This window comes from Carassius auratus, unplaced genomic scaffold, assembly GCF_003368295.1.
Source record: "Carassius auratus strain Wakin unplaced genomic scaffold, ASM336829v1 scaf_tig00215942, whole genome shotgun sequence".
In the NCBI taxonomy this organism is placed as follows: Eukaryota; Metazoa; Chordata; class Actinopteri; order Cypriniformes; family Cyprinidae; genus Carassius; species Carassius auratus.
In genome coordinates, this window is record NW_020528322.1 from 187,052 (window position 1) to 198,510 (window position 11,459).

General features: G+C 38.1%; 1 protein-coding gene across 2 annotated transcripts; it reads left to right on the forward strand.

Annotated features, from left to right (window-relative positions):
* The first annotated feature begins 8,241 nt into the window (after nt 1-8,241).
* Nucleotides 8,242-11,425, forward strand: LOC113096482 (uncharacterized). Of its 2 annotated transcripts, XM_026261882.1 has the most exons (7): nt 8,242-8,803; nt 8,926-9,181; nt 9,359-9,455; nt 9,611-9,712; nt 9,830-10,005; nt 10,302-10,403; nt 10,620-11,425. In XM_026261882.1, the coding sequence occupies exons 2-6, from the start codon at nt 8,994-8,996 to the stop codon at nt 10,324-10,326; spliced, it is 588 nt and encodes a 195-aa protein (XP_026117667.1). In that variant the 5' UTR covers nt 8,242-8,803; nt 8,926-8,993; the 3' UTR covers nt 10,327-10,403; nt 10,620-11,425. The 2 variants fall into 2 exon arrangements, with proteins under 2 accessions (XP_026117667.1, XP_026117666.1); XM_026261881.1 differs by having other exon boundaries at nt 8,242-9,181.
* The last annotated feature ends 34 nt before the right edge of the window (nt 11,426-11,459 follow it).

The following is an 11,459-nucleotide window of genomic DNA, read 5'->3' on the forward strand; positions in this document are numbered from 1 at the left end:
TAAGCTGATGGTCTGCTCCGCAGCAAACATTTGAACAAACAAATGCCCAGAATTATGGCACATCTGGCTGTCTTTATATTGTTTTATCAACAAGATTGTACAGGTTCAAGTAGCAACAGGCTTCTTCACACAGTCTGTGCATGTGCAATTGTTGCTTTTGAAGCCTACTGAACAAAAAAATAGGTGGCATGCGGATGTCCACTCAGAGCCTCCGCGTACACTCCGGTGACAAATTTTTTTCTTCACACATACCATACAGGGGTGCGTTTCCCAAAAGCATCGTTAGCCAACTTGCAAGTTCCGAAGTTACCAACATAACTCAACGATTCAGTGTTTCCTGAAACCATAGTTCAAATGAACATTCGCAAACTGCATCACAAACTTGTGTTGATGGAAAGACAACTCTTCACCTGCGGTTAGAGGCATATTTCTGCCACATTCCAGGCAACCGGTAACCCTTGTTTTTCCAACCTTATACCTGTGAAAGTGCACTGGAACAGCAGTCAAACCCCTGACTTCCCACCCATGAATTCGTAATAGACCGATGTACTCCCAGTTCCAAGGTCTGACATCACATAGCCTGCGAAACAACAATAGCAGCCCAAACGGATAATGTTCCCTAGGGATGCTAGGGTGTATTGCTAGGGTTAAAACAGTGTACCTGAAACACTACTTCTGAATAATTTGTTAATATTGTAAACTTTTATCTGAATACATTAAATAAGTGTTTGATTAATTTTGCATTCAGTTTTCAGTTAAATGTATTTCACAATATCAAAGTTGGTATTTTATGAGTATTTATTTTTGGTGTTTTTGTTTATACAGGACAATAACAGAAAGTGCACAAGTGGGAGAGAGTGGATGGGACGGCGTCAGAAAGGTCCTGGAGCTGGGACACTTTCAAGGATCACCCGAAGCACAACCAAACGATATGCACGAGGCTGTTGGCTCTAACATTTTAGTGTCCCCTTCGGTAGAAATCACATTCCGCATTCCCCGCTGTAAAAAAAGATACCCCGTCGGGGTGCCCCCTCTAACACTGGGCCCTTGGAACTGTCCTGTTTTGACAACCTTCCCTCCGCTTACAGTGCCCCTGATTGCAGGTTCCCCTCTCAAACTGTTCAACACATTTTCACTGCACAAATGTACACATCTCTTGTAATGAGATGCATTACTAAAGATGTTTTTTACAGAAACTGTAGTTTTCCACCAAAATAAAAGATCAACTGGTATCGGACATAAGGGTACAAGTGATGTATTGGTATTGTTTCTCTTGGAAGTGCTGCAAAAAAATATCCATTTATATGCAAAAATATGCTAAATTATTTTACAAAAACCTTTAAATATTATTGTATTTGAATTGTTCTTCTACATGTTTTTAACAATACATACTGTACATGTATACTCTGCATAACATTTGGGATTATTTCCATCTGTTTAATACAGTATGTTTCCAAAATAAAACTGCTGTTTTACAATTTTGAGCATGTGGTAGTTTATTGAAGTTGATTTTAAAGCCATTGCTGTCAGTCATAAGATTTTTCGCCTTTATCATGTACAGTGTTGATCTAAATGCAAACTAGGATGTAATTACACATGAAATTGTGTATTTATACATGGTGCAATTTATGAAGGTTAAACAACGTTGTGTTATCAAAGTAGATTCACTTTTCAAAATCAACACCTCAATATAAATATTTTAATGTTTAACATCAGCTAATGTAACTATCACAGAATCATCAACTACATAGTTACAGTCTTATAAAACAAATAAAGCCACATGCAGTATAACATCACTGTTTCCCGGTCTTTTCCATTTGAAACAGGTATAGTCAGCTGCAAATATGTCTTGACCCCAAAAAAATTCTAACAAAACGTTTCTCAGTGGTTTACAGTAGTATCAAATGTACATAAAAACATACTAAAAGTTTACCAAAGTTTGACTCCAAGAAAGGCCCCGTTTTTCAAAATGGCTGCCGCCAGGTCCTTAAAATGACCACTACTCCTTGGTTTTCCTCCTAGACCAGAAATATTGGTGCCTGATACATGTTTTTGCCATGTAATATTATAACTAGCATATTTGCATGATAGATAAGTGATTACAAGTCCAATTATATATTAAAGCAATTGGTTACAAGCATATTTATGGGGAAAATATGTACAATTTCCCTTAAGTAAATGCAGGTACATGTAAAAAAAAAAAAAAAAAATAGAATATCATGGAAAAGTTATTTATTTTTTGTAATTTAATTTAAAAAAGCAAACCTTTTATATTCTACATTTATTGCACATGCACAAACTGAAATATGTAAAGAGTTTTTGTTTGAGTTCTGATGGTTACGACTTACAGCTTCAGAATCTCAAAAAATTAGAATATTTTCTCAAAGATCAATCAAAAAAATTCTACCTAACTAAATTCTAGAACTAAATTCTAGTTCTACCTACCTGGCACTTGGTCTGTTTCAGAGTCAGTGGTTAACAAGTGTCTGAGATCTGCTCTACGGTGCCTTGTGTGGTCTTCTCCATCAGCCTGGTTTTGCTGCCCCCTCTTTTGCCAAGTATTCTGCCAGCTGTTTCCTGAAGCTTTCCCAGTGGCCTCCCCTAGCTGTTCCTGTTAACTGTTATCATGTTCTGTTATCTATTGTTCACTTCACTACCCTCTTGTATCAGTCTGTTTTGTCAATAAAACCTTATTACCTCCCAATGAAATTGGGTCCTCCCTCCTAGATCCCTGACATAGGTGCTAAATTCCTGCTGCAAAATTAAATCAGCATCTCCATTAAGCTTGTCAGCAGATGGAAGCATAAAGTGCTACGAAATCTCCTGGTAGATGGCTGCATTGACTTTGGACTTGATAAAACATAATGAACCAACACCAGCAGACACGGCACTCAAATCATCATTGACTTCAGAAACTTCACACTGGACTTTGGATTCTGTCCCTCTCCAGTCTTCCTCCAGACCTTGAATGAATGAAATGCAAAATTAACTTTTCATCTGGACTGTGAACCACTGAGCAACAGTCCAGTTCTTTTTTTTTTCCTTATCCCAGGTGAAATGCTTCTGATGTTTTTTTTTTGTTTTTTTTTTTTTTTGGTTCATGAGTGGCTTAGTTTTAGGAGTGTGACAGCTGTAGCCCTTTTCTTGAAGATGTCTGAGCTTGATGACTCTTGATGCACTGACTCCGGCTTCAGCCCACTCCTTGTGAAGCTCTCCCAAGTTCTTGAATCTGCTTTTCCTGACAATCTTCCCAAGGCTGAAGTCATCCCTGTTGCTTATGCACCTTTTCCTATCACACTTTTTCCTTCCAGTCAACTTTCTATAAATATATTTTGATACAGCACTCTGTGAACAGCCAGCCCTTTCAGCAATGACCTTCTATGGCTTAATCCCCTAGTGGAGGGTTATGATGATTGTCTTCTGGACAACAGTCAAGTCAGTAGTCTTTCCCATAATTGTGGTTGGATGTTCTGAACTAGCCCAGGAGGTACCCAGTATTTATACTCATAATTAATAAAACTAATCAAGCTCAAAATGGAATATTAATTTTTTTTGAGATACTGAATTTTTTATTTTCCTAAGCTGTAAGTCGTAACAAACAGAATAAAAAAAAAAAAAAAGTTTACTTTTTTAAATTAAATTACAAAAAATTAAGAACTTTTGTTTTAAGTAGTCAAGGATGAATTTTGTTTGAGCAAAATGGTATACACTGTGCTGCCAACAACATTACAATGAGTCACGCAATATCAAATGTCAATATTCTATTCTACCATCTTCTTAATTGCTGAAAATGGTGAATTTAGGTTTGTTGGGTTTAGTAAAATGCCACCTTTATACTCTAAAACATCTATAAAGGATGCATTACATATTAATTACCTTATTAAAATTGAAAAGAGTGACCATTTTAGAGGTTTCACACACAGGCCTCTGTTCGGGCTAATACAGAGTTGTTTATGATCAAAGTTATGATCAAAGTTATACAACTCCAATTTAAGTTACTTTTGGGTGCAATAACCTTTAAATTGAATGTAAAGTCTGTGTTTTAGCAAAACAAGTTACATGACATAGGCTAAATTGTTTACATCTCTGGTTCACCCCAAACAATGATAAAACCTTACAGTATTCTCACAAAATCATGTATTTCATAACTATGTTATCATGTCAGTGCAATTTAGACAAGTCCAATGGATTCACAGACCCAAAAAACATGGGGTTAGACACCAAGATTACTTGACTAAGTCAAATAATGAAGGAGTTAGGATATTTTAAGGGCTCCCTGACCATCTTGGACGCCATCTTGAAAATTACACCTTTCTAGTGCTCAAACTTTGGTAAACTTTTAGTATGTTATTAAGGACACATAATACTACAAAAGACAGCTGAGAAACCTTTTGTTAGAATTTTTTTAGGGTTAGGTGTTTTATTTTCATGTATGGAGCAGTCTAGTAATAAAATGGCCATGATTTTGGTTCAGACCGTCAGATGGTGATCAGGATGTAAAACTGATTCACCGAAACGATTTCTGCAGTGCCTTAGGATCAGATCAGATCAGATCCCTGTGAGAAAAACACATAGATTCAATGGCTTTCCACACGTCTCGTAAATGCTTGTGTGTTTCAGTAAATCAGTTCATTTATCAGTTGGATTCACTCACATGTTGTCTGGAGCTTCACGCTTATGAATTAACTGCTTTTCCCTCTGAAAACACAATCTGATTACATTTATATTCAAAGGATTTCATGTTTATTTTGAAGTTGAGATATAAAATAACTAAAATCATCTGTTGAAAATGAATAAATAAATGAATGAAAATGCGAGTGATGATATTGTGAACTATAAGATGTTAGGAGAGATCAGCTTCGACTCACCTGAAGATCCTTTTTCGCAGCAAGAAACAGATCAACACCAGAAGAAAAATGACAATAAGAGCAGAAATCCACCACCACTCATCTACATATGTCAGAGACAAAAAAATTCAACTCAGCGATTTAATACATAAACTGATGAAAATTATAAATATTAAAAACGCAGTTTACCTGAGAGCTGGAGATCTGGAGTCACTTCATTCAGAACATCTTTAAAAACACACACAGTTCAAAAACATGAGTCAATACGAGAGAGAAGACTGAAAGTAGATTGAGTGTGAACCAGATCCGCAGTGTTTTATTGGTGAATAATCGGATGTTTATCAGCTGAAACTCACCTGGGTTTGGAGTCGCTGCAGTTTCATTCCTCACTGAAACACACAATTATCATGATTCACTTGAAGATTCAGTTCAACACAGAGTTTAATCTCAATCAGCAGGACACACTGATGTGTTGTTTTACTGATTCTCTCACCTCTATATGCGGTCACATGACTGAAATAAGTCTGAAATGAGAGAAAGAAGCATTAGAGCAGCTTTTTTAATGTTAATAAAGGGTTACATATTGAACAGATGAATGTTGAGAGAGATTGAGTTAATTTACTCTATCAGCAGATTCGTTGATGATCTCATGATTCAGATTCACACAGCGAGACGTGACGAGATGACCAGATTTCACAGCCATCGCAGGAGCAATCAGTTTTTGAGGATCTGAAGGATCTGCTATCTTCAGTCCATCCTGATCAAATACCACTGGTGATAATTATACAGTGTGTGTGTATGTGTGTGTGTGAATAATGGTGTAGTTTAAGATCAGAAACACTCACCTCTAAATACCAGCCCTGCTCATTGTCAACACTGAGAGTTTGATTCATTATAAAAGGCAGAATCACATACAGAAAACCCTCTGGAGTCTGAATATCTGCACATGACACATTGACGACATCCATATTTCGAAACTGAAAAGAGGGGGGAAAATATTTAAAACAAAGAATCAAGTGACTTTATTATATTATTAAATCACAATTGTACAAATGCATAACCATTTAAAAAAATAATTAAAAAAATGGTGAAAGTGTCAAGACTCAAGAGCCTTATTTCTTTTCATAAACCATAAATTATGTTTTGAAGTGTAGATTTTCAGAGTCTTTTCCTCTTGCAAGGCCTTTGTACTGTTTGTACTGTTTCAGAAGACTTGCATGAGCCATATTTACTACATATTTACTATTATATTTTTGGATCCTCACAGGATCACAACTCACTATCATTATACTGAAAAGAAAAATATCGGGTATATAATATCAGATTTTTGTTTTTTCAGAGTCTTGGCTTTGGCTTTGGCTTAACGCGTTTTTGTTGCAGATATTCTAATGCTGCTCTCAGGGCACCTTACCGTAACTCCGTGCAATCATTTGCTGCTCTTAGCGCGTTTTTGTTGCAGATATTCTAATGCTGCTCTCAGGGCACATTACCGTAATTCCGTGCAATCATTTGCTGCTCTCAGCGCGTTTATGTTGCAGATATTCTAATGCTGCTCTCAGGGCACCTTACCGTATCTTCTTGCAATCATTTGCTGCTCTTAGCACATTTTTGTTGCAGATATTCTAATGCTGCTCAGAGGGCACCCTATGATATTAGATCTACAATTGGCAGCTCTAAGGGTATTTTTGCAGCATGAATTCTAATACTGCACTCAGGGCACCTTACTGTATCTCCATGCAACATTCATTTGCTGCTCTTAGTGCATTTTTGTTGCAGATATTCTAATGCTGCTCTCAGGGCACCTTACCGTATCTCCATGCAATCATTTGCTGCTCTAAGTGCATTTTTGTTGCAGATATTCTAATGCCACCCTCAGGGCACCTTACCGTATCTTCGTGCAATCATTTGCTGCTCTTAGCGCGTTTTTGTTGCAGATATTCTAATGCTGCTCTCAGGGCACCTTACCGTATCTTCGTGCAATCATTTGCTGCTCTTAGCGCTGTTATGTTGCAGATATTCTAATGCTGCTCAGAGGGCACCCTATGATATTAGATCTACAATTGGCAGCTCTAAGGGTATTTTTGCAGCATGAATTCTAATGCTGCTCTCAGGGCACCTTACCGTATCTCCGTGCAATCATTTGCTGCTCTTAGCGCTGTATTGTTGCAGATATTCTAACGCTGCTCTGAGGGCACCTTACCGTAACTCCATGCAATCATTTGCTGCTCTTAACGCGTCTTTGTTGCAGATATTCTAACGCTGCTCTCGGGGCACCTTACCGTATCTCCATGCAATCATTTGCTGCTCTTAACGCGTTTTTGTTGCAGATATTCTAACGCTGCTCTGAGGGCACCTTACCGTATCTCCATGCAATCATTTGCTGCTCTCAGCGCGTCTTTGTTGCAGATATTCTAACGCTGCTCTCGGGGCACCTTACCGTATCTCCATGCAATCATTTGCTGCTCTTAACGCGTTTTTGTTGCAGATATTCTAACGCTGCTCTGAGGGCACCTTACCGTATCTCCATGCAATCATTTGCTGCTCTCAGCGCGTCTTTGTTGCAGATATTCTAACGCTGCTCTCGGGGCACCTTACCGTATCTCCATGCAATTATTTGCTGCTCTTAACGCGTCTTTGTTGCTGATATTCTAACGCTGCTCTCGGGGCACCTTACCGTATCTCCATGCAATCATTTGCTGCTCTTAACGCGTCTTTGTTGCAGATATTCTAACGCTGCTCTCGGGGCACCTTACCGTATCTCCATGCAATCATTTGCTGCTCTTAACGCGTTTTTGTTGCAGATATTCTAACGCTGCTCTGAGGGCACCTTACTGTAACTCCATGCAATCATTTGCTACTCTTAGCGCATTTTTGTTGCAAATATTCTATTGCTGCTCTCAGGGCACCTTACCATATCTCCATGCAATAATTTGCACCTTATGACATTCGATCTACAATTGGCTGCTCTAAGGACATTTTTCTGCATCCTTACTCACATTTTAATACTGTTCTCAGGACACCTTGTAGTATCTGCATGAAACATGAATTGGCTGCTCTAAGGACATTTTCGCTCAAAGCATTCTAGTACTGCTCTCAGGGGACCGAATTAGATTTACATCCAACATTAATTGGGTGCTCTATGGGCATTCGTTGCACACTTTCTTATACTACTGCCTCCCTTCTCGTATACATTCTAATACTGCTCTTAGAGCACCTTATCTAAATGTAATATCTAAATGTAATAACACAAATCTCAGGAAACTTCATATGCTACTTTCTGTGTAGTACTGAAATTTGCAAACATACAACTAGTTTTCTTCTAATCTAGTAACATTCAGGTATGCTGTGTCTATTTCTGAAGTGTTTTGTAAAATTATTGTTTGCTTAAAGCTGTTTTGTTTATATCAACTGCAGATTATGGAGCAGCTATGGATCGAGGGCATCCGAAGGAAACTGAGAATAGAAAAAGATTCCCGTGTTTCCACAGATATCAAAATTGTTCATGGGGACAAGAAAACGGAGTTTATGGAGAACTATGTAGAAGAACTACAGAAGAAAACAAAGACCTTTTTCTTGGCAGCAAAACAGAGCAGCAAAAATTATTATTTCCATGCCTGTGAAAGAGGCAACAAACCAACAGGAAAAAGCATGGGCAAGGCATGTGAAACAAGGGCCAATTCCTGTGAAGCCTATGTGTCATTTAAATTTATAGAGGAGACCGGTTTCACAGCAGTAGTAGTTCGGCAGCAATTAACACACACAGGACATGATTTGTCAAACCCTGAAGAGAGGAAGAAAAATGCAATTAATCCAGAATTGTTAGGATTTGTCGAAATATGGCTCACACAAGGTCTATCCATATCACAGATTGTCATAAAAAGTTGTGATTGGGCATGTAGTCGGGGTTACACCGATAAGCATGACAGACGTTTCTTCCTAACTCCAGAAGATGTAAGGTTGGTAAAACGCCATCTCCGCATCTTCACTTTGCCGGACATTAATGATGCTGTGAGTGTGGAAAAGCTGGTGACAGGTGAACTGAAAGAAAATATTTGCTTTTTTCAACCTTTGACAAAAGACCAGCCACTGGTTATTGTTGTCCAGACACCACAACAGAAGGCTCTACTCCAAGAGAACCCCCACCCCATGGTTTTTATGGATGCATCCTACAAAGGTTTGACATCATATGGGTATGCACTGTATGCCCTTGTACTTGTCAATCAAACTGGAAGAGGAGTGCCATTTGCGTACCTAATAATGAGCCAGGAATCCTCAGCAATAGTTGAGCTTTGCTTGAACATGCTTTGTTCAAGAAATCCAAACTTTTACCCAAGGTGAGAACAGTTCTTTTCAAAAGTCCAATACCCATACAAGCACAAAAGAGTTGTAATACTGAGAGATAACTGATTACCTTTTATAACTTAAACAATTTTCAACTTAATACATTTGCCTAGATGAAATTGTGATACTCCAGTATTCTGCAATATTATTATTGGACTTATTTTTCCTAGGTCAGTTATGATCGACAGAGACTTAAAAGAGCTCAATGCCATAAGAGAAGTTTTCCCCAAAACCAAAGTTCTCCTCTGTTGGTTTCATGTTCTCCAGGTACTGATTGCATTTCAGAAATGCACAAGAAGGTCCTTTGAACATTCTCTTTGGTTGTAAATAAATTGATTTACAATTTTGATATCATATGCCTGCTGTAGCTTCTGAAAAAACAATGGAGCCTCATTTAAAGTGCCATATATTGTCTATTAAAGGCTGTACATCGCTGGGTTACATCAAGAGATGGTGGGAACCTGTCACCTGACAAAAGACATGTCGTCATTCATGCCATGACCTCAATGAAAGCTTGCATGACGGTAACTACAATAGATATATAAAATTGTATGTGTCTCAATATCTGGTATTACCCATGTTTCGTCTTTGTTGGGTACTCTAAACTGGCAGCCATAATATATGATATGGTTTGATTTCAGGAGGAAGATTTTGTGACCGTTTCCACTAGTGTGTGCAATGACCTTGATGCCCAGCTTGGCAGCAATCGAGTGACAACATACCTGAAGGTGCACTGGCTTCCACATGCAGCACTATGGGCCAATTTTGGACGACTATTTGAGCACAACAACAGCGACACCAACAACAAGGCAGAGAGGTAGTCAAAGATTAATAATCATGTTTTTTCCAAACATTACAATGCATGATATAAAACAAAAAGTAACTCATGATTGGGAACATTTGGTTCCCTAGATGGCATATTTCTCTTCTAGTCTGCCACTGAACACAATTTTTCTGGTCACATTTGGAACTTTTTTTTTTTTGTATTTACATATTAAGTTATCATTTCCAAAGTTTCCAATATCAGAATCTTAGCTCCCCAAGACTGAGTGAGTATTGTTTTCTCAATCTGTGAATTAATCATAACGGTATATTATTGTTTTCCCCTTTTAGGTTTTTTCTTGCGCTGAAATACTAGTTCCTAAGGGGAGAGGCAAACAGAAGAGTTGATCAACTTCTTCACTTGCTATGTGGTGATATTCAAAAATATTATTGGTAAGGCATTTGGTAATGTTATCTTTCAGATACTTGAAACGACTAATTCTATGCTCACAATACTGTCCTCTGTTACATGTCCTGCATGAATGGAATTAAATGAGAATTGAATTAAAAATGATCAATTTCTGTGATTTAAAAAGGTCAATACTATATTTAATTTTATACACAATAATGCCTGTTATCCTCAGACTAAATGCTCTTTTGTTAATGTAGCTACATGGACGACTTGGCAGACGCAGGAAGACTGAGGATCTCCTTGTCAGCATCAACATCTTCAGCAGCCAACACAGTGGGACAGCAGATCCTGACAAATGAGCAAGGAATGTGCTCTGTGCAAACAGGGGCAGGGCCCAGCTCAGATTCAACTTGGAATACTGTGGATCTAGTCAAGATGCAGTGTGACTGTGGATGGTATGATAAGGGAAATGTATGCACACATATTGTCTCCGCATACACTGAAGCACAGAAATGTATTGATATTGCACAGCTACGTGCTGACATGGCTAGAGATATTGTTGCCAAAAACCAGTACCACATTGATGGTGATTTCATTACTGTTCACCCCACTGATGTAAGTGCCACATTTGTATTTACTGGTGAACCTGCCTTTTGTACCTGTGCTGTCAACAGTTACGGTCAAAAGTGTGTGTGCTTACATGTTGCTGACTGCCTGCAAACTACCAACAATTCACATTCTACATGTCCCACTGATGGAAACGAAAATATGTTTGTGCCAACAAATGTCACTGCACAAGTTCAACTTCAGTCTATGTTGACAGATTTACTGGAGTGGAGCAAATCAGAAAATTACATGTATAGTAGTGACCTGTACACTACAGTGAAGAGGGCACACACAGTGGCCTTCAATCGTTTTGGCATTGTGTCAAGAAAACGAAAAATACATGCACTTCATGCTTATCACCAGCGGATAGAGCAAGCCAAACGAGAGCTTTACAAAAAGCGCAAAACAAGAAGATACAAGCGCTAAATAATAATAATAAACAGATTTAACCAAAAAAGATTGTTTAATTGCATTTTTGCATTGATTTAACA